The sequence below is a fragment of the Limulus polyphemus genome, unplaced genomic scaffold (genome assembly GCF_000517525.1).
Source record: "Limulus polyphemus unplaced genomic scaffold, Limulus_polyphemus-2.1.2 Scaffold3375, whole genome shotgun sequence".
Taxonomy (NCBI): Eukaryota; Metazoa; Arthropoda; class Merostomata; order Xiphosura; family Limulidae; genus Limulus; species Limulus polyphemus.
This window is the reverse complement of record NW_013668985.1, coordinates 99,103-124,040: the sequence shown is the minus strand read 5'-3', so window position 1 is coordinate 124,040 and position 24,938 is coordinate 99,103. Positions and strand designations below refer to the sequence as shown.

Here is a 24,938-nt window from a genome sequence, read left to right as displayed (position 1 = left end):
TTTGCACGTTAGCTAAGTGCATAGACTTTTATAACAGAGATCCATAAAACACACGATCACAGCTTTATTGCAATGTTAGTGGATTATCATCTCAAAGCTACACAAATGATGACAAATGGGGAAGTGGAGTCAACTCAACAACTGATAAAAAAAAGTTTAAAGTGAGAAGTAAAGAATGAGTTGTGAAAACATAACGTTGTATAGCTGCCTCACTCTGTTCTGATGGGAATTAACTTACTAAACACAAACATTTTACACATTTTTCATCACTTTTTGGTATTTTTATCAGGATCAAACACTTTTAAGGATTATTGGAAGTTATCCTCCGTTTCTTACCAACTTAGTCAACGGTTCAGTTGCACACCAAGGTCGTCGTCGTGTCTTCTCCTGTCCGCCCTTTCAGCAGAGTTCAGCGGTCCAACAGCCAGGCAGTTTACCAGATATTCAAGACGATCCGTACAAGCTAACACAAGATGTTCTTACCGAGTTGTTTTCAGATATTAGAAAGGTAAATTAATTGATATCCTAAAACGTAAGTATAACGAACTTGTTTAATTTTGAAAGATTAGTCCTTTGTTTAAAAAAATATTTTTATTTTATTTGTTTATTTATCATTTCCTTTAGTGTATTTTGTATAAAACTTGAATAAAATTATAAATCGGTTTCTAATTATGATTTTTAGTCTTTGCGACTAGACGAGTAATTTGTTATAATTAGAATAATAATAAAAATAAACTTCTGAGGAGCTTTAATTTCTGGCCCTAATATCACCTTACTTGATCCCTAATTCAAACTGGGGAGGTGGACTCCATCCATTTTGTCTTCAACATCCTTTAAACGTTTTAAAATCACTTTAAAATATTTGTCTCCGTCAAGGGACTGTATTATTTTCTCCCAGCTGTTAATACTTTTGAATACAATTATTGAATCATCAGGGCCAGTAGTAAGATGTTTGTCTTAAAACACTAAAATCCTGCGTTTGAAAGATAGCTGATATTCCATTGTATAGCTTTGCGCTAATAAATAAGAACAACAACATTATGATCACCTGACAAAAAAAAAAAACAAAAAAACGCGAAAATGCCACTTTGTTAATGTGTTCAGTGCACGAATGGATAAAGTACGTGATGTAAAACTCGTTTGCCCCCACATTTTTAATGAAGTAGACGCTTTTGCTCCAACTTAATTAAAGTTGGTATTTAAACTGTATTTAATTATATGAAAGTTGCAAATAAGAATGCAGAAGGTAGCATCCAAACAAACTTTGTATCGTTGTAAAAGTGGTCAAAAGAAACCAGGATGGAAGGTTGAACCGAATACTTAAATGACGAATGTTAAGTTTATTATCTCCAAATTCTCTTTCTTGTGAAATTTTTCAAGAAATGCATTACCAATTAAATTTAATACCAGACAACACACACACAAACTGTTTCTCGTTGTTTTCAGTTAATTCGTTACAACTTTCTAATCCAAATCGTGATTACATTTACAGGAATTATGGGTCCCGATGGAACACCTGAAACAAATATCTAGATACTACTTCGACGGAAATGGTAAAATCTTTCGCCCGATGTTAGTTGCTCTTGTTTCTAGGGCAGTGAACTATCACATGCACGACACCAGGGAGTAAGTAAACCTCATTACTACAACACTCTACACCTAATGCACTTTTGGGGTTAGATTAACAGCCATCGTTACACAGGGCTGTTATTTTCAAGTCAAATAGCGAATTTTTATAATAAAAAAAAAGAAGAAAAAAAAAATATAATGAGTTTTTCTATCAATCTTTGTTTTGTCTTTGATTTTAAGAATTAATGACAGAAATATTAATTATAGGACTAGAAAAGTGTAGATAAACAGGTGTGGTTTTAAGGAGGTAATTTAGGCCAGAAGTAACAAAACATTTGGTACTATTACTGACATTAATGGGCGTCTTCTCATTTTATTCTAATCATCATTGTGGCTCAGAACTTATTTAGGCTAAGCAAGGAAAAAACACGATATTATTTTAAACATTTACAAAGCAATTACGCGGTGCGTTTAAGCAAATCTTTGAAAATATTGAACTATATCTTTAATTAGTTACGTTAACATATTAATAACGACCCATGTTGGTAACCAAATCTACAGAGTTGAGTATATTACTTTAAAACGATTTTGAATATGCAAGTCAGAAAGCCACGTGCACAGCTGATATAAAGTCGCGACGGAATGGCATACATCAAATCTACCTTTTGACTTTTTAGACGTTACGTAGGTATTAGAATGTAGCCGAAAATCGATTGATTTTGTAAAGAGTATATAAAAACTCTTACCGACGCAAAATATCAATACACACATATCATAAAAATGTGTCAATAGCTAATATATATAATTTTGAAGATGTGGATATCCATCCTATTTAATGGCATTAGAAAACAGAGATATGGATCAACTTGGGGCGCCTAGACCCTCTACAAAGATGCCTGTAACAAGTCGTACCTCAGCCATAGTAAGCAAACTGTAGAGTCTTGTAACAGGTAAGAACCCACGAACACAAAGGTCAGTGGTAAATCTGTCCACTTATTCCAGGAAACAGCATACAACATAATACAGAAGGGTGTGGGTTCGCCAAAATAAGACTTCCAATCATACCAGTTGTTCAGCAGCCACATACCTCAAGCAGCTGGAGAATGAAACGGGTACTCATGCTATTCCATAAATAAACAACACAGCGCCTATATATTTCTGGGTGGCCGAACTGTTGAAACAGGCATTAGATAACCTATAATCCTTGTACACTAGTTGGATTATGCAAAACATAAAAGGAGGAATGGTATGTTTTGGACATAACAGCCTTAAAATGGAGACTTTTGCATTTAAAACTACGCTGCATAGATATTTGTCAAGATGCACGGTCGTCAAGTAGAGCATGACCGGACGTGGTGATATGGATGTGAATGCTGTAAAGCTCCAAAATCTTTTTAATATAACGTACTCAACGTCTGTATTATATTGTGTTTTTAGTCACTAGCTTTACAAAGATTGTCTTTTTTAATTCTTAAAGAAAACATCTTTTATACAGCTACATTTGAAACCCAAAATAAATTGGCAATTTCTATACAGAGAGTTTGAGGAATTTGGTGAATCTTTACTGTGTATTATTATTTGAGAAATAGACAAGAGTTAACAAGAAATACGTGAATGATATATTAAATGCTTCAAGAGTGTCCTGTATATTTGAGAATAAATATTAATTTATGACCTCTCTAGGGTATTGGAATCCCAACGAGAAATTGCTTTAGTTGCAGAAATGATTCACACAGCTAGCTTAGTTCATGATGACGTCATTGATACATCAGATACGAGAAGAGGAAAAGCTAGTGTGAATTTACTGTGTGGACAAAATAAGGTTTGTGTTATTATAGTTTTAGATCTAGGTTTTTAGTTTGATTTCCCGCATTATTTTCTGTTAAAACGTGCCTGAAACCATTATAAGAAATATTAAAAAAGTGTATTTAGGTAATAAATTAAATAACATTTGAGCAATTTGTATTAATACAGGTTCAATATTTCTGTGCACCTTGAATAAAGCTGACAAACTACCATGTCTAACCGATATAATTCAGTTTTAATGTAAAAAAAATGGTATGCCGAGATGATAGAACTTTCGAAATTTAACTTGTTATCACGAAATTAAACTTCCTATGTAAAAATACATTCAAAAATTGCAAAGGGCATAAACAGCAAAGAATATTTCTTTACATTTTTTATATAAATTTGTAAATTTGCTGAAAATTTGACAAAACCCTTAATAATGTTATTAGTGTGATCAAGATTTTGACATACTCGTTTCTTCAAAAGACACAAAATTATCCTTATAATTTGTAATACGTGGACTCAAACATTACAATTTATAAAGATTAACTGAGCAATTACAAAACATACTAATAATCTCTTTTATTGAGAATTTGTCAACATGATTTCTTGAAATTTATCTTTGCATAATATAGGTTACGAAATAATTATAATTTTAGGAAGCTTCTTTTGAGATTCTTCTATTCTATTTGACTTTATTATCTAACGGTTTTGAAATGTCTTCCTGACCTTTTCGTTTGTTCTATAAGCTGTTTGTGTCTATTTTCAACAATAATGCTGCTAGTCAATGACCTGACTGACGAATCAAACATAATGTGTTCGAAAATTGTAGGCACAATTTAATTCAATTTCATTCCGTAAGAATTCCAAGGTCCATTCACCATTTGTAGTCATTTATTGTCCAGCTTCTCTTGAATAATCTAAAGCATCGTAATTATTGGTTATGCATTAAATCTCTGATAGAAACCTTTACTGTGGCATTTCAACCTTTAAAAACTCTCTGTCGTTTTTGTATTATACGAGTCACTTTTGAAGTGTCCTTTCAGAAAGAGAACAGTAAAATAATGCTTAACTTTTATTCGTATCTTAGCTAAGTCTATATTTGAACCAAAATAGTGGTCAGTTTTTAGTAAGAATCAAAGTTTATTGTATTTTAAAGCTATTCGTTTTATTCTTCTTTTGAGAAATATGATGTAGGAAATGTTTCTATAGATGGTCATTGTGCCTTTCATCAGCTGTACATCCTTGTTGATTTTTTCAACTTAAATAAGGATGTTGGCAATTGTTTTATAAATATTTTGGCGTTTAGTATTTAGGTTTTGAACATGTAAATTAATTTTCTTAGCCAGTGTCTTCTTCGTCATTGGTAGTAGTTTGATGACATTACTTTGTCGTTATCCACATAGACACACATTTGGCTTTTCCTATAATTCTTAATACAACTATTCACTCGTGATCTTACTATAAAGGACGAAAACAACGTTATGTATTTATCTATCACTCGGATGTAGTACAATAAATATAACATCAAATGTTGTATCGTTAGAAAGACAATTTTCCCTATATTTCCTAACAGAATTCGAATTTCGAAAATGTTGTCTGATTCAGTTGCAACATCAGTTTTCAGTTCCTCATACTTTGGTATTCTCAGGTTAAACTGATTTCTGCGAAGAATGTTAGGTAGGTCTGCTTTATAACAGGAGGGTCAGCAGGATAAATTATAATGAAACCTGAACTTAATTACTAACTGAGTTCAAGCTAAGAAATATATAAGACTGGACACTATCTGTTACGCAAACTGAAAACGATCTTTATTAATTTAATAGACAAAAACCCAGGGTTTATACTTGATTTCTGGACACTGAACGGTCACCATTTACTGGATTAGTGAATTGACCAACAGATTTTCTTCCCTCAAGGTGTCCTCCCCGAGATTCTATGTGTACTGTTTAAACCTAACATTTCTATCTGAACAGGAAATGCCAATTTTACCCCATAGCATCTAGCACTAACCACATTCAACACATGAGAGGCCATAATCTTTAGATATCATCAGTTTTACTAGTGAAGGTCACTGCTATTGGACTTTTTGTACAACATGCAGCATTACAGCAATATCAGTCAAAGGCAGAGCAGGTATAACCTCTAGAAAGCAACAAAGGCAGCTAGACCAAAGTCAACTTAATTGTTTTATGAACGACATGTTTATGTGAAAACTGCATAGACTCGAAATGAGAATGAATAAACTGTACTGTCTGCCAACATACTACATTTTTCCTCCCACTTCTCCTTTGTTTCAGGCTTGTTTTCAAGCCAACAAATAAATTTAACTTCAGAGCTAATCAACTATACACTCCCAACATGTTAAAGAAGCATATTAATTTTCTATTGTCCCTGTAAACATATCACATTCAATATGAACGACACAACCCTTAAACAAAACTCTACAACTTAAACATCAAAAAGCAAATCCCTTTAACTAGAGAAAATGTACTGCACTAGACAATAAAAAATGGAATAAGATTAATATATATATAAACCTTTTTAATGCGTTACCATGTAAATAAAACACGGTTAATCAATAAAATTATATAATTGCATCTTGAAACAATGAAATGATATATATATATACATACATAACAAAGTAAAACCCTTTAACCCTATAGGCACGGGTGTGAGTCCAAATACGCATTTTACGACCTTATACTGAGTATTACCAACCTGTTGATACGTATTTTATGTCAGAGTTATCAACTATTCATTTGACCCTACGTTTCTTATTTAACGATATTTCGTCGTAGATGAAAGTAAATACCAGATACAGTTGTATAGGGACACTGAAAAAAAAAAAAAAACTCTAGATATTATTTCGAAGGCTCTAGAGGTTATGCTAATAAAATGTGCAAACTGTACGATAGGCAAAAGTATTTTCATTCTTCACATGAACAATAACTTGTACTCCAACTTATCAGAGTCTGAGTCAGACTGATGTCATCAATTCACAGTAATATCTTGAGAACAAATAATTTATTTACACGTATGTAACCTTGTGTGCAACAAACTTGTATTTTTTGCTGAAAGCTTGCCACATTTCGTGACGGTACGCATAGTAATTTTGGAAGGATTATTAACATTAATTCTCCAGTACGGGCTTAGCTCACATTGAGTATGTGTACGTTGGATTAACAAGGAAAATTATATAATACAAAAAATACCTTTTAATGAAGATCACACGTGCAAACACATGTACAAATTATATATTTTAACAAAGGGAACTTGCAGAAAGAAAAACAACTCTTTAACAAAGACTACCTACCCATTTTAGGATAGAATAGTCTAACACATTATGCATAATACTACTAAAATAACAAACACCCTTTGACATAAAAAACCCATACATAAGAAAAACTTTAACAAAAAAATTATATACATATAAAGTATTAGTACTATAAAAAGGACTATTAAAAACAAAAATTAAATCCTTTAAACAAACATAAAAATAACCCTTAATACTTTCATTGAGAGGATTAAACATATTGCAAACTTAAATACAAAAGTAAACTCTTTATGCACATAAATATCAATTAGTGCAGAAATAAGTCTTTCACTTAAAATACCATGACAACCTAAGAAAAGAACTATAGAAACATCTTTCAGCATTAACGTTTTAAGAAGCTCTTCATAAACTATAGCACAATATATTTATCTATCAACTGGTTTTCTGGAATAAATATTAAAAAGTAAGAAAAGAACTAAAATACAAAGTTACATAATTATACACACCACTTTTGTAGTTGTGTATAGATATATATATATATATAGAACATACAAAATACATTTAAATTATTCCAGTCAGTGGCCATCTCCTGGTAGTGTCTTGTACATAGCAATCTGCCCTAGCTCGTCAGGAGCTCTTCCCTCGATAGTCTTTTGGTTACTACCAGGGTTACTTAGCCAGTGATACCTTTGCAGATGCCAAAATAAAGATCCTTGGCCTCGCCTGGATGGTGGTTTGACCTTTCAGTGAATGAATGTACCCCTCATTGACTGAATACTCCTGGCAAGGTGCTAGTGAATAAGATGGTTCATGAGCTGACTGGCAGTTTGAGCTCCAGTCCAGTGGCAGCTGTTGCTGTCTGGAAACCTGTACCACCCTGACCTTTGTGAGGTCTGTTTATCCTTCCAGAAGATCTAAGCTCCAGAAATTTTTATTGGGTTTAAGGATGTTGTGTGCTTATTGAAGATATGAATACATGTGGTGTTGTATATGAGTGGTGACATTTCTTCATGGCCAATATTGACTCCTACTTGGGTGTCATCAGCAGGGGTGGTGTAGTCAGCTGATGGGCTTCTTGGAGACTCAACTCTCCCAGGATCAATGAGATAATCGTCAATGCTTTTTCTATGACAAATACATCCAGTGGAGGCTTCATTTCCACCACACATACTATTTACAGTGGGGCTTCTCACCCCTGGAATCCTCAGGGCCAACCTGATTACAGATGTGGTGAGTTTTTTCATACTCGATCTATTGACCAGCAATATATCTTTATCTAGAGGTTCAGCAATGATGAAAATTAGGCCAGCTCATGGAGACTGAGGTGTAGCAGCATAGTCTAAAAGCCCTAGGTATACTGGTCATCAACAAAGATGTCCAGATTATTTTACAGTCGGAGAACAAGTTTATTAATCAAGACAGCAACAAGGCAGGGTAATCATATACAGTGCAAGGCCACAAGTGCCAAACACATGATTATTAATATAGTCCTATATATATATACATATACATATATACAACCATTACTCATTGTAACATATGCTGGTAGCTTATAACAGACTTCCAACTTCCAAATAAATTACTTCATAACCACCTCATTTTGGGCAGCACAATGTAAATAATCACATAATAAACACATCTCCCACATTAAATGTAGAATTGACATTCACTTCAAGGAAGAATCTAAAAAATATGAGGTGAAATGTTTCATAGATCTATCACCACTCAGCTAGATGAGAAAATTAATTCTCTTGAGTAGTTGTCAGACATTTGAAATCAGAAAATTCACCCAGTGGCTCAAAACGCAAAAGCCACAATGCCTTTTCAGTCATTGCTTTTTCAACTACATGATTGCTCTAGCAAATGAAGTAGATCAATAAGCAATCAGAATATGTAGTGCTTACATTAGTTCATGAAATACTACTTGATAGCTTAGGCCTAAATGCCCTTTCAACTGAGTTCTCAAACTTCTAACTACGATCTTCAGTTGTCTAAACTGTTGAGGTACTATGTATTATGGCTACTCATTCCATCTGTGTTAATTTCTGGTAATCATACAACATAGTGCATATATCACACTTTACTATGTCACCCAAAAGATCAGAAAGAAAGAGTTCCAATTTCCCTTTCAATTGAGTTTACAAACTCCTAACTACTATCTTAACTAATGATGTACTCGTAATTTCATCTACTAGCGCTAGTTGTTTTAGCTTTATAATCAAGCAGTTATTATCCGATATCCAAGAGATATCTCTCTTAATGAAACTCTGCTCAGTAGCTCAGAAAACAACTGTGGCTAAGCCCATTTTGATCCCATTAATCATATGATCAAGAAATCTTGTGTAATAATCAAGTAGAAACCTAATACTTTAGTACATACATTGTACCATGAACATCATTTGATAGCATGGAAAGTATTGCTACTTCATTTTATTCACTGATCTTAGTTCCTAATGATCATCTAGTCCCAAATATATTGAATGGAAAAACAATGTCATTGACTTTCAACTCTCAGAACTGTCTTTTGCCCCTAACTCTAACATTTCCTCATCTGGCTCATAGTAAACAGTCAACTAATTACTATCAGCTCTTTCTCTCTCATTGGGTGAATTTGTATCACTTGAGATGACATTTTCGATATCCTCAGACTCATCAGTCTCAACTTCATACTCACAACTAAGCTAGTATAAGAGAAATTTGTCTGTGGTCTACAGATGCAAATTATTGTCATACTCCATTTGCTTTCACATGCCTCACATCCACTGTAACTTATACATAAATGGATCTTGCCAAAGTATGAAGTATGGACCAGTTCAACTAGATTCAAGCTAAGCCCACGCTGCTAGCATGTACCATAATCAGACCCAAGCTCCACACTGGTACATCTATTCATTTACATTCTTGTTATAACACTTCTTCTATCATTGTGTGACCTTTTGAAGTTGTCGGTGAGGGAGTTCATGGACACAGAGTAATGCAGACCTTAACTACTTAATGTGTTCCTGTAGAACATCTCATGAGGGAGAGCATACATCCCATTAAGAAGGAGTAGTATTTCCTGCTTGAGCATGAGCTTGTTTGACAAACAGCCTGTAGACCTCTATTCAGTTGCTCTGTACACCATCATAACATACAGCAAGTGTTTATTTCAGTCTGTTTGGATGGGATTAAAAAGTTAGCAAGAATACACTTGGTAGTTTGTATTATCCATTCTTCAAAACCATCTGACTTGGGGTAATAAGGCGAACTGAACATCATCATTACACACATAATAACTGAAGAACAATTAGGTGTTAAAAATAGCTCCCTGATACAGTTGGATCTCTTCTGGTGCTTCAAATTGCACTACCCAGTGTTCCACTATCATCAACTATGGACTGTGTCCATGTATCAGCTAGTGGATAATCCTTGACACACTCTATGAAGTAGTCAATGACAATGAGCAAGTACTGATGACATCTTACAGTCTCCAGAATTGGACCAGCATTATCCAGAGCTATCCTCTGCAAAGAAGACTCAATACTTCTCTGTTGGAGTTATTATACTCTGGGTGAAACATGGCATACAATATACAGACCAGCACCCAACATCTCGACTCAAATGCGGCCAAAAGCACCAGCATTGATTGATGCTTTCCAAACTTTGCATAATTCTATTATTGCTTTAGGGATTGCATTGCTTGTTCATATTCCTTGTTCTATTCAAAGTCTATAACAGTTTTAGCTAAAGCAAACAATTATGTAGCTATCTTGAAGAAGGTAGCCACAAACCACATAAACAAGTACACTCTGGACTTCTCTCTTGATCACTGATTGAGGCCAGTCTCTTACCACTGCTATCTTTGCAGGGTCTGTAGAGACTTCATCTTTACCTACAAGTGACAGAGAAACTCTACCATGCATAAGCACATATTTTTCTAGTTACAGTTTTAACCCTGTTTTGTTTATTCACTGTAATACTACTCTCAGGTTCTCAGCTGCAGACTCGAACTTGTAACCAAACATTAAAGCACTGTCAACGTAGACCAGGTCTCTCTCTAATTACAGCTCTTCAGTGTAAGCTCCATTACCCTCTTGAAAGTAACAGATGCATTATACAGACCAAATAGCATAATGTCAAAGTCATACAAGTATCTATTTACTAAAAGTAGTTTTAAATCTGTTCTCACTGTCCAGCTCAATTTGCCAGTATGAAATTCAATACAGAAACTTGATGTACCTTCCTTCATCCTGACAATCACTACTGGAAATAACCAAGTAGTTTCCAAAGGTTTTAAAGTTTTATACTTCAACATCTACTATAGTTCAGTGCTGGCTATAACCTACTGGTTCAGAAAATGTATTGCTGTGGTTGATATATTTGATGTACATCATCTGTATCTTTGTTGGGTAAATCACAGCTGTTCATTCCAGTTGATCATCCAGTCCCAAAAATGCATAAGCATATTCAACCAACAAATCATTGAGTTGATTTGCTATGTTCAGTCTAGATTGTTTGCACAACCAACAATTTCAGATGTGTGGGACCCTTGTATTTACTTTCAGCCACTGTGTGGCAGATGATACCCTAGTTTTAGTGCTAGCCTTGGTTACTTCCACTTTTCTTATAATATCTTTGACCATTCCAGCATATATTTGCATAGGAAATTACCCATAATTACCAAAAAGCACCAGGACTTCACCCCCCCCCTAAGGCAAATAACTGTTGAAATTAATGTTGGTGACTTTCTGGCAATGTAACAGTTAATTTTATTTGGGGCTTCTATAACTGCATAACATGTTACTGATACATTAGTGTACCAATGCACAAGTGTATTCCTTACTCAACCACAGAACAGAAATTGTGTTTAAAAAATGTTGTGTTTATGTTATTCCATTCATTACATACATTCATGCAATCTACTGTTCCTAGGCCCAGTCTAGCTGACATCAGATAACACCCCACAGAACATTAGCTCTCTTGATGTGCAGACAAAATTGATGGATAATTACTGCACTAAATCTATCCTGAGGATGTCAATGCCAGATCAAACATTGGAAATTACCACCTTTTCTGTAAGTGACATTTCGTAGACACAACTGCAAGAGTTATACCTCTCCATTTATGTCTAGCCTATTTCCATTTGCCAGAACAAAGTGATCATCCACTGGCCTGCTCTTATTTGCTGAACTTGATGCATTGCATAATCTATCACTGTTCTGGCTGCCTGTATTATAAACCAAGAAACATATACGTACCAATGACGATCTAACCCTCATATAACTGAGATGATCACCAAATTGCTTGGTGCAAGATATTTATTACGCTTCCCCAACTTGAAAGCCAGACCCAACTTCAGCTCCTTCAGTTTTCAGAGTTGTTTCAGCAGCATTTCCTATACACTATTGCTTTACCTGTACCTCTTGAGCCATTGAATGAAACCAATAGCCATGCCTACTTTGCAGGTTGGCAAATTGCAGGTGTTATTGGTTCTCTAGCACCTACTGAGCCATTGCTACATTTACTGTACTACAACAAATCATAATAAAAGTAGAAGCATCACATTTCTTGTCCTGCATGACATCCAGCTGTAGGCATCATAGTTCTAGGCTGTAGCATATAAACCCATGGGTAAATCTGGATAGCCCTACCCATTCACTAAAATCCAGTGTGGTTGCACCACAACACCAGGATTTTTGTGAATGGCCTCATAACCTTCAGCATGGCTTAAACTTAACATGGTGGAGGTGCCTGAGTAGAACAGTCCATTTAAGGTATAGCCATAGCAGCTGTCACTGCAGGATTCTTCCTTTCTAATTACCAGCTTGAAGCTACAACTTCATGCATGCCCATAATGGTTTGTTTGTAATTAAGCACAAAGCTACACATGGGGTTTTATCTGTGCTCTGCCCATCACGGGTATCGAAACCTGGATTCTAGCATTGTAAGTTCACAGAAATACCGCTGTGCCACTGGGGGGTGCCCATAATGGAAACTGCCTCATTTAAGAAATAGATATCCTCGCACTCAGTTGGTCTCTTGGGAAGCCTTTTGAAAATACTTATCAATGAGTATATCTTCACAATTTGCTGAAGCCATCACAATATAATTTGAACCATTCAGACAGTGCAGATTACCTACATAGATGACCAGACCCTTGGTAGTGCTTTGTTTCTGAGCTTTAAATTCGGCTTAATGAATTGTTCAATTCTTCATTGGGTCAAATCAACTATGAATGTTACTCTTGTTGTCTTGTTTTTGTTTTCTTGTTTGAAGTTAAGCACAAAGCTACACAATGGGCCATCTGTGCCCTGCCCACCACGGGTATCGAAACCCGGATTCTAGCGGGCCCTACTATTGTTATGCATTGTCCAAATGCAAAATGGAATTCAGAGCTGGACTACATGCTCTGGAGTACAGCCTTGCCAAGCAGTTACCTACCTGATTTTTTTGGGAAACAATCCAGATCTTCCTGTGCCAAACCTTTAAACATTGGGTGAAAAATCTGCTTAACTTCACTCACAGTGACCTGTGGTGCTTGTCAAAGCCTCTGCCTTGTAGGTTCTCTGCTAACACCTTGCTGAGATGCCATCATTGTCTTGGATATAAGGAAGTATATATATTAAAGTGTCATAACACGCAGATGAATAGTCAGTCTCTGATCCATGGTAGCAGAACACTTAGTGGCCCTTGCCAGCTCATTCTGAAGCTCCCCACGACCTCAGATTTCATTGCAATCCATAGTCATCCTCGCACAATACCTCCCAGCTTGGAGAGGCTCATTACTTATCCATGGTTCATGGCTTTCCTGGTACCGGCCAGGGAAACACGTCTGACTGGCAGAAAGTTGCTCACCAACAGTACGTACATTCATTCTCAGCTGTTCTTGGATGACCTTGACTAAAGCTAATGATGGCCTGGGAGTACTGTAAAAGCCACTTCATATGGTTTTAGATTCTAGGTGACATTTTGCCTCAGTGGTCCTTAGTCACCTATGCTTCCCTTATGCCAAGATTGATCTTCAAAAGCAATGGCCAATCAACCATTCCTGGTACACCCGACGTCAGCTTCTAATCTTCAGGAGTCGGTAGATGCAAGGAGATTAGCATCAGAGATCTTAACCACTTTGCCAAAAGTCCTATGTCCAGAAAAGTACTTCTTTTATACTCGAAATCTCTTTCGTACAACCATGATTACAATTATATTTGTCACAAGTATTTAAAAATATAATAAGCCTAATATTAATGTTTTTTTTTTAGTTATGTAAAATTTAATGGAAATCAGAAAAGAAATGCTTATTAAAAACGGACAAGTTTTAAATTTTTGACCCACTTGGATATTCAATAAAAACTACTAGTATTTCATTTCATTGAAAATGAGGTTTTTGAAAAAGTAAACTTTATACTTTTTAGTTCAGAGATTAGGTTATAATGTTGCCCGATGATCCTGTTTGTGTGTTCTTCGTACATTTGAAAAGTGGTAATTGTTCCCCATGTATAATTCCTGGTGGGTCAAGGGTAACTTTATAAACTTACAACGCTAAAAACCGAGGATCGGGTTCCAGGATATAGTGCAGATAGACCATTTATAGCTAATATAAGTCTTTGAAAGTAATTAATGAATTATATTTAAAAAATAAAATGAATATTCAATTACATGGGAAAATTAGGAATTCTCGCTTATTTGGTATGATGTGTTCTTAAACAATATTACAGCAAAGTAATTTAATTTTATGCTATTTAACAAATAATATTGATATTTTATAGAGGATGATTTTTTATACATTGCTTACTTGGAAAACCCATTTTATCATAATGTGAAATCCGTTTTGGCACAAAACTGAACAATAGACTATTTGTGCTCTCGAATTTTAGCGTTATAAGCCTTCAGACCTAAAATTTAGAGTGTCAAAACCCATATTCACATAATTTCAAAACATATGCTGGCCCTTAGCCAGGGTATAACAGATGGAGGTTCTTTTCCGAAAACCAAGTGTAAAATATAATACATTTCATCTACCACGTGACATTAAAATATTGTGTCTCCTTTTAGTATAAATATGTGTGTGAATAATCTAGTCATGGTGAGGAATAAGGGAAATTAGTTAACAATAAGAAAACAGCTAACAATAATAATGTTCTCGAAGCTTAGGAAATAATTTCCACTTAAAAATATATATATATACTTCATCATCCAAATAATTCCTTTTCTTTTACTCTAGGCAATCTTAGCTGGAGATTTTATACTGTCCAAAGCAGCCAAGATACTTGCTCGTATTGGGAATGAAGAAGTTGTTATCATGTTGACACAGGCAAGTGATGACTGTTTATTACACACTTATTATCTTGCCGGAGTCAAACCATATAAAATTTTTGATGCATTAATGATGTATCTTCATTGGCCTATGATTTCTTACCTATTGTCAATAATCGAGGAAAGAAAAACCAAGCGCTAATGTTTAATAAAAGCACAAATAAACTCATGACAGTGTTAAAACGCCAGAATCTAGTAAACGGAAACGGTTCTTTGAACTTACCAGATCATGCAGATCGTGAAAAAACAACAACAGCAAACAAATAACATTCCAGAATCATATCGTTGAAAAAAGTGAAACTGAAAGGTAACATTTGAAAACTTCGTTTGATTTGTTTCGAATTTCGCGAGAAGTTACACGAGGGCTATCTACGCTAGCCATCCCTAATTTAGCAGTGTAAGACTAGAGGAAAGGCAGCTAGTCATCACCACCAACCGCCAACTCTTGGGCTACTATTTTACCAACAAATAGTGGGATTGACCGTCACATTATAACGCCCTCACGGCTGAAAGGGTGGGATTCGAACCCGTGACCCTCAGATTCGAGAACTTCGATTGTATAAGTGTCGAAATGAAATCGAACGGAACAACTTGTCTTGAATGAACTATTTAAATCATCACATAAGAAGCAGATATTTGCAGAAAGATCTAAAAATTGGCTCTTTACTTGTTTTTTAAAAATAAACATGTTTTGCTATGATTATGTTGAAAAACAGAGTATTATTATTATTCGTCTATATTATAAAAAAGTGTTATTTATGATTAAACAATAAAATTGTTACTAGTCGTCTACTGCATTCAATCTAAACAAAATATCTACGACACACACACAGAGTAAAATAAAAACATTGAAAATTACATTCTCTATAACATTTGAAAAACAATACTTGAAAGTTACTTTATTGTATCTTTACAGCATCTTTATCTTCGTTTTAAATTGTTTCCTTAATCAAACTTGATATTATTTTACAGGTGCTACTAGACCTAGTACAAGGAGAACTGATGCAACTAGGGTCCAAAGAAGATGCAGGGGAAAGATTTTCCCACTATCTCCAAAAAACATTTATGAAAACTGCCAGCCTCATGGCTTACGCTTGTAAAGCTGTAAGTTTGTAGCTCTTTGTGATTACTCTTATAAGTCTTACCACGAACAATGGTAAATTGGTTGAGTAAAGATGATGCCCGTCAATCAGATATATATTCATTTTAAACTTCATAGCTTCTTGTGTACACAATTGAAACTAACCTAATCATTAATTATTAATACCAAATTCCGGTTTTCAGTCAAGTTTTTTTTAAGAATTGGGTATAATACAAACACTTCCAGTTTTCATGATCACCATTAAATAATTCATTAACTAGATTACTCAAATATAACTAAGAATTATTGAAAAAATTTCGTTTTCTTCACTGTATACGTAACTTTTCGGTTATTTTGATACAAAATCGTCGAGCTAAATGTTCTGCATTAAAGGATCAAATAGGTTGAGTAAGTTATATTAACACCATTTGGAATACGTAATTCAGCACATCGCATATCAACCACACCTAATGTAAGGTCGTGGTGGAACGGAATGTGTCAGAACTGCATTTTTAATGGCGATTAGCAGGTAGTGTGATTCCACCGAAAAACTGATCGCCTTTGCGGGTATTATATTAGAGCACTTTCCGGCGCAAAACTTTCATACACTCGGGTCATAAAGGTTTGTTCGTTTCGGAGATTTACTTAATACACTTAATGGCTTGGGAAACAAGGGAAATGTGGATCAACTTGGGCAGTAAGACTACCCAGACAGAAACCTGCAACAAGTCGTACCCCAACCGTGGTAATCAAAGTGCGGTATCTTGTAACAGGTAAAAATACAAATGCCAGAGGCAAAAACCATCCATTGTGTACAAAAAGTACACAACATAATCAAGAAGTATCTCCGTCTAGAAACGAGGACAACAGGGTATGGGTTCACGAAGATAAGGCTTACAGTTGTACTACCGAACATGGCATATCTTAAGCAGCTGGAGAATGAAACGAGTACTCACGATGTTCTCTATGAAGACATACCAGTCAGATAGCCTGATGCAGCGCCGCCTTTGAATTTCAGTTGAAACGGGCACTGAGAAATCGTCGACTTCATATGCTAGTTGGCTTCTGGAAAGCAACCACGGAGGAATGGTAAGCTTTGGACATTACAAATTTACGAATCAGCCTTTTGCACTAGAAACTACACTGAAGGGTTGTTGTCAACCACACGGTCGTTAGCTAGAGCATGACAGGACTTCGCAACATGGACTTTAACGACGTGTTAAAGGTTCAAAATCGTTTTAATATAACGTACTCAACCCTCTGTACTAAAAACGGCAAGAAATTTTCAAGTTCAATTTTCTTATGCGATGATTATAAAATATTTTATTAAAACAAAATATAAGAAGATTTTTCCATGACATTACTTGATTAAAAAATATTTAATTTTTCCATACTTTTAGTCATATTTATTTTACTCGCATGCTAACATTTTCAGAATATTAGCCGGGGTAAACATAAACATTGAATACGAATACGAATACATTGCATTCATTTAATGATTTCTGTCCTTTATGTACATCTTCAGGGTTTCAATTTACTATACAAGTGTATTTGAAATGTTTCCCCGGATTGCAATAGTTGGCTCATTTGTCCGTATCTGTATATCCTGCATATCTGCAATGGTTTATGAAAAATGTGTTGATGATATATTATTGGTTGATATATATATTATAAAACGAAACGAAGAATAATCATATTTCTACAGTGAGTCAATAATAACATTGAAAAGAGTAGTAGTTAATTGTTCACCATATTTTATTAAACAGTAATTTTTATGACCGTGTTCTATAAGTACTTAATAAGGTTATACAATATACGAGTTTCTTAAGGTGTATTGAGTGGTGTATCTCTGTTTAAATTTACGAACGGATTTGCTGTTATTGACTTTTCTGTGTTGCTTTACCATTATCCACTGTTTAAGTCCTACATAACGCATGAACCTTGCTCTAGTACCACACTGTTGACAGCAGTATCGTTGCCACCTCACGTTTCCACCATTCGTTTATTGTTTTTCTTTGTTGACATGCATTTGTCGCATTTTCTGAAACTTATATTGAAACTAAACATTTTATATGATTTATTTACACTACTTTTTTAAAAGATATCTTTCTAAGCTATTTCATGACCTTTCGGTTATCTTTCATTAACCTACTTGTTCAAAAATATTTGACAGAACTTGTGAAGTTTGTGAAAATTTTTGTTAATTTTCCAAGGAAAGAATAGAATCATTTTGTTCTGAATTTTAATATTTGCCATCCAAATTGTCATACAGTTATAAAGCTTAGTGAGAAAGACTAAAAATATAGATTATTTGATTTTGTTTTACTTGAAAGAATAAAATGTTAAATTTGAAATATTGACATATCTAGGTAGCTTACCTAGGTGGAGCTGATAAAACTCTGCTTGAAGGAGCGTTTCAATATGGCAGAAATCTTGGTATCGCATTTCAGGTAAGATAGCATATAATATGACGATTTTTAAATTATCTTGAATTTTGTTGACTGGAAATATTAAAGTACTAGACAGAGGTGGTAAATCATGAATAAAAAGTTAGTTTGTTGAATTTACCGCAAATCATCATGAATAAAAAAGTTTGTTTGTTGAATTTACCGCAAAGCTATTCAAAAGCTTTTCTTAGTTAAGAGGTGATAGATAAAGGGAGCGCACATAGTCAATACCACCCACCGCCAACTATTGGGCTACTCTTATGGCAATGAAAAGTGGGATTGACCATCATATTGTAACTTCCCCACGACTGAAAAGACGAGCATCTTTGGTGATGGGATTCGAACCTGCGACCCGCAGGTTGCGAGTCGAGCTCTCTAAACATCAGTACATGCAAATCCTAAAAAAAAATGTAATTAGTTATGAATTTGTAAATGCAATAGTTTTTTAAGTTAAAAACTACTTTGATATACTTTATATGTTAATCTTTAACCAGTTGTCTGGTGTAACATTAAAAACTACAGCCCAGCAGTACGAAGCTCGCGGGATATCTCTTATTCAAAACTTGGGTGATTTGTTTGGAAAGATTATTCCACATTAGCACGAATAGTCATCTTCCATTTCTTTAGTAGCAGATTACACATATTGGGTTGATGTAATGAATAGGTGAGCTGAGAAGCTTTAGCCACTCATACAACCAATACTACATTCAGTAGCTATCCTTCATTGAAGGTACGTCAGCTCCTTTTGTTTTAACTGGCGAATGTGGGAGCCGCTGTCTTTTACAAACCCTACACGGTAGTGAACCATGAAATGCACAGATACATTTCATTAGGATGGACCTACTAATAGATGGAGTTGTGCTTTCCTAATAGTTTTACCAATATAAAATATCTTATTATATTAATATATATATGTGTGTGTGTGTATGTATTATTATTAAATTTCCTCAAATCCCGTCAACGAATATGCTCGCTCATGCAGCCGTGAGGGCGTTATCATGTGACGATCGATCACATTTTTCGTTGGTAAAAGAGTAACCCAAGAGTTGGCGGTGGGTGGTGTTGGCTAGCTGCCTTCCTTCTACTCTATTGCTTCTAAATTAGAGAATGCTAGCGCAAATTGCCCTCGTGTAACTTCTCGCGAAAATTTGAAAACAAACAAATTAATAAAGAGTTTTTATTTTCGATAAATAATATTAAATTAGCTTTTGTTACTAAAATTGGTAAATTGTTTTGTCAAATAGTGTCAAACTTGACATTACTTACAGAAACCGGGTTGTTGATTTCGTCAGATATTGTTGATCTGGAAATGGTACGATTATTACTTTGAATATTGTTCAACCAGACATTAATTACCGGAAGACCCCCGGTGGCACAGCGGTAAGTCTGAGGTCTTACCGCGCTAAATATAAGATATCGATATCCGTGGTGGACACAGTACATATAGCCCATTGTATAGCAGAGACGGCTGGTGTGGGTATTAAAAACTTTAATTAAAATAAAGTATAAGAACAATGTTTCGATCTTGTTAACCTGAAGATGACCTAAAAAGGTTGAAACGTTGTTCTTGTACTTTATTTTAATTAAAGTTTTTAATACCCATGCCAGCCGTCTCTGCGATACATTTTTACCTCAAGTGGGTTTCTCGTCGTCATTAACATAGCCCATTGCGTAGCTTTGTGCCGAAGAACATCAAAAAAATTATTACTGAAATTGGTATGATAACTTTGTCAAATAATATGTTTATTTGAAGTTAAGCATAAAGGTACAGAATGGGCCATCTGTGCTCTGCTCACCACGGTTATCGAAACCCGGTTTCTAGTGTTATAAGTCCGCAGACATACAGCTGTGCCACTGGGGGCCAAATGATATGAAACTAGCCATTATTTAGAGAAATCAGTATGTCGATTGAAAAAAATATACTTATATGTGGTGTCTCTCCCCAGTAAGCTTGGTGTCTTATAGAATTAAAAATTGGGTTTATGTCCCTGCGGCAGGTGCAACACAAACAGCCAATTGTGAAATTTTGCTATTAATGAGCAAACAAACTTTTAGTTGGTTGACGATTTGTTGGATTTTGTGCAAACTGTTTTTACCTTTAGTACGTTGAAGACGGGCGCGGGTTGACACTCTGTTAGTGCTCTGGAAATCACAGCTGGCGAGCAGGTTTCGAATTCATGCGTTATCACATTAAGCTTTGAATACGTTATAAAATTGTCAGTCAATCCCTTAGGATGGATAGTGAATGGTAAGGTGCTGCTATCTAGCTGCTCAAAATTAAGGATGATGGCAGACAGCCTTTGTAGCTTTGCCACAAATGCTAAATACATAGACAGGTTAACGATTTGTTGGACTGTGCAAACTATTTTCCATTTTAGTAGGTTGGTAGTTTGTTGGGCCGTGTTTAAATTATTTTTAATTTCAGCAATTTCACGATTTGTTGGACTCTTTGAAAACATTTTAACTTTTAGCTGGTTGACAATTTTGTGGATTTTGTGAAATGTTTTTTTTTTTTTTTACTTTTAGCTGGTTGACGATTTGTTGGACTTTGTGTCAAGTCAAGATGAAATGGGAAAACCCGCAGCAGCTGATCTAAAACTGGGTTTGGCAACATCACCGGTTCTTTTTGCCTGCGAAAAGGTAAGAAAATATTTCATTGTAAAGAAAAATTTGATTTGCTTTTACAAACAACCATGATGTTGAATATGAAACAGCTGGTAAATTATTACTGTAAATTAATATCAGACAAAAACCAAGCTTAACCAAATGGTTCCAGTTTTAATTTTTCTTAAAGTCCCAGTGTTTTTTTTAACCCTTCAGAATCTTGTTTTTAATTTCTGAAAAAGTAATTAATAAATACTTTTCCATGTATTAATTTTTATTCTTACCCGCGGCGCCCCCCAGTGGCAGAGCGGTATGTCTGCGGACTTACAACGCTAGAAACCGGGTTTCGATACCCGTGGTGGGCAGAGCACAGATAGCCCTTGTGTAGCTTTGTGCATAATTAAAAAAACAAACAAACAAACTTACCCGCGGCTCATAACTTCATCTCTTGGCCGGTTTGAGATTTAATTACAGCCGCGGATATTGAGGTTTTTCTCTTTTTTATAAATAAAACAATGTCAATCTATTCAGGTATGAAATAATCAGAAATACACTGTGTAACTAGAGCAGTCTTTTACGGAAGGGTTAAAATTATTAACGTTCTTTTTCTCTGCACGAACATTAGAATTTTAATTATTATATATCTGAAAGTGGTAATATTCGTATTTTAATGCTGTCGATTTAAAAATAAGACTCGCATTTACATAACTGTAGTAATTTCCGATGTAAATCGATATCTACTCTGGAAGAAACAAAAAAGTTTTGTTAAAAAATAATGATAATGTGAACTTACTTTTCGTCTGTTTAATTTTAGTAAGAACATAATTTAGATACTTTAGCTATGTGATATATATATATTATGTTGAAAGTATTTGGAAATATTATAACGGATTTAACATAAAATCGCCTGTTACGTTACGTATTCTTAAATATCGGAAAAAAATTACTTTTGCATAATGAATTCCTAAAGTACAGAATGAACTGGTTCTTATATTGAAATATTTATTTGATGCATGAGCATGTTAATTAAAATTGTTACTGATAAATAATTGGTATACATAACGAGTTTTATTTCTGTATTCATCAAATGTTTATATGATATATACTGAGTATTTTTAATTTTATTATTTTCTTTAAACAGTTTTAAAGGTAACATGAGAAACTAGGTGTGCTGCATGTTATACAATTATTATTCATGGTAGTTTCAATGTCATTTAAAGTTTACATCATTGAACTTCTTTCGTAGCACAAAGTTTCACAAGAACACATACAAACGATGGTGTTTAAAATTGCATATCAAAACTTAAATGCTTATTAATTCCTTTGGTAACACAAAATTGAAAGCATGTAGTTCATTGCGTAAACTGAAATACTTCTGAACAGCCCCCACTCAGCACCATTTGTCATCAACTCTGGTAATCTACAATAAAAGAAGTTATACTGACCCGATAAAAATAGACGCAAGATGGTTATTTCCATTATCTCTACAGATATTTCTACTAGTAGTAAAATTTTTGAAAACAAAAAATACATATATAGAGTTTTATTAAATTTCTTTTGGTATATTTTCTTATATTCTCATTTTTCCCTTTATTTTCTAGTTTCCAGAACTGAATACTTTGATAATGAGGAGGTTCTCGCACCCTGGTGACGTTGAACAAGCCTATGAAGCAGTAATGAAGGTATTGATATTTGAAATACGTCTTTGTTTTAAAAACACAAAAGAAAGGTTTAAGCATTTTTAAGTAATAAGGCAGGTACAAGAACCTTTTTACAGAGAGCAAATGCCTGGAAATGTTGGTATGTTTCCGAAACATCGTTAGCATTAAACATTACCAACAGCATGGCTTCAGCACATAACCTGAAACGTTATTAGCATCGAGCATTCCAGCAAATGTTTTCAGCATATAATCTGAAATATCGTTAATATCAAGCATTCCAACAGAAAGTTTCAGCATATAACCAGAAACATCCTTAGTATCAAGCATTCCAACAGAAAGTATCAGCATGTAGCCTGAAACATCCTTAGTATCAAGCATTCCAGCAGAAAATTTCAGTATGTTGCTTGAAACATCCTTAGTATCAAGCATTCCAAACAGCTTGACTTAGTATGTTGCCTGAAACATCCATAGTATCAAGCATTCCAACAGAAAATTTCAGTATGTTGCTTGAAACATCCTTAGTATCAAGCATTCCAAACAGCTTGACTTAGTATGTTGCCTGAAACATCCTTAGTATCAAGCATTGCAAACAGCTTGACTTAGTATGTTGCCTGAAACATCCATAGTATTGATAATCCTAAGGTTGTGGTTGAAAATGAGTAATATTAGAAGACGGGAATACTTCAACAAAGAGACCGAAACTTCGTCAGTGTTGAGAATCCCTTGATAAATTCTATCTATGTGGTACAACATGCATACAGAACCATAAAGACTTTGGGGCCTGAGATAAATTTTGCAAGGGGGACCTCAAAACTTAACTTCATAACTAAGTCAAATACAGTTTAACACTACTTATTAACTACAGTTTGATCAATCCTCAAAAATAAGCCATGAATAGATAATATTAATTCTCTTATTTATAATAAACTTAACGTAATGACAATGATTTTTTTTTAAGTGGCAGAGCAAATATTCATGAAAGAACAAGATGTAATAACATGTTTATGAAAGTTACAAAATAATAGGTTTATTTGAAACTAATAAAATCACTTTTGTCGTAGCGACACAGTTGCAAACATATGTTTTTTTAATGAGAAATTCAATTTTTGATTAATTATTTTTCATTTTTCTCTTGATCCGAGGAGTCCTAGGCAGTTGCACCCATTTCCCCCTTCCCACCCTAACTCTCTCTATAGTATCCCGGCCCTGCTTACATACTGACAGAATATTTGTTATAGGAAGAGACTGTGAAAGCCTAGAAATATCTATTGACCTGTCCGATATACGTCAAATTTACTTACTTGTTTCTTAAGAAACAATTTTAGTGTGCTTAACAAACAAATTTAGCAAAGAAAAAATAACCTTCTCTGATTTCACTGTATACGACAATATTTAGAGATTTGTTACGGTAGTCAGGTAGTTTACTTGCAACTGTTGGATTTATGTCTACGTTTCTAATCTATGCTAGCTTCACTTCACTAAAGCATGAATCATATTTGGTATAATTTTTTAATTTAATTATGTATATAAATATTTCACGTTTTCAGTAATGTATTTTCTTTAGAGTGAGGGCCTGGAACAGACGAAAGTGTTGGCACAGAAGCACTGCAACGAAGCCTTACGTCACATTGACAGTTGGCGGGAATCACCCGAGAAACGCGCCCTGGTAACGATCATGAACAAAGTATTGAACAGAAAGAAATGAGTGTTCTTAAAGTTTTAGCAAGATGAATGGATATTGAATAAGTACGTCTTAGGTTATAAGATTAAGAATGAGTGATTTACTAACCTCCACAAAAACGAGGAGAAAAACTTAGCAGCTTTAATACATGTAACGACGATTACAAAACTCGTTAAGTGGTCCACGGAAACTGGAAAAAAAATAAAAATTATAAGGTGCTGGCATCAAATAACTACCAACATGTTAACAAACTTTCGCCTATTTTTATGTGCGAGTCGCCTATAAATTGTGAGGCCCTACATCAAAAAATTCCTATAAATACTTATATGACTTGTGTTAATTAAACTTACTTCATGTTCGAAATGTTGTTGTGTATTAAATTCCGTATTCAATACTACAGAAAAAGAAAAAAAAACACTTTAGTTTTTGTATGTTTTACAATATGTATCTAAGTCTGATTTTTTTTTCATTTTGTTGTATATTTGTGATAAACTACACAAATTCAATAGAATTTGTTTCTACAGGTATAATATTATAA

At 34.5% G+C, this 24,938-nt stretch overlaps 1 protein-coding gene across 1 annotated transcript; it reads left to right on the top strand.

Moving 5' to 3' along the window:
- Positions 1-289: 289 nt before the first annotated feature.
- Positions 290-24,482, top strand: LOC106469247 (decaprenyl-diphosphate synthase subunit 1-like; the record flags this gene model as incomplete). The annotated part of the gene is made up of 9 exons (XM_013929718.2): positions 290-508; positions 1,493-1,626; positions 3,253-3,391; positions 14,835-14,924; positions 15,899-16,030; positions 18,377-18,457; positions 20,981-21,094; positions 22,660-22,740; positions 24,284-24,482. Coding segments are annotated over 9 exons (1,131 nt in total), but the record flags the coding sequence as incomplete, so codon positions are not given.
- Positions 24,483-24,938: the final 456 nt, after the last annotated feature.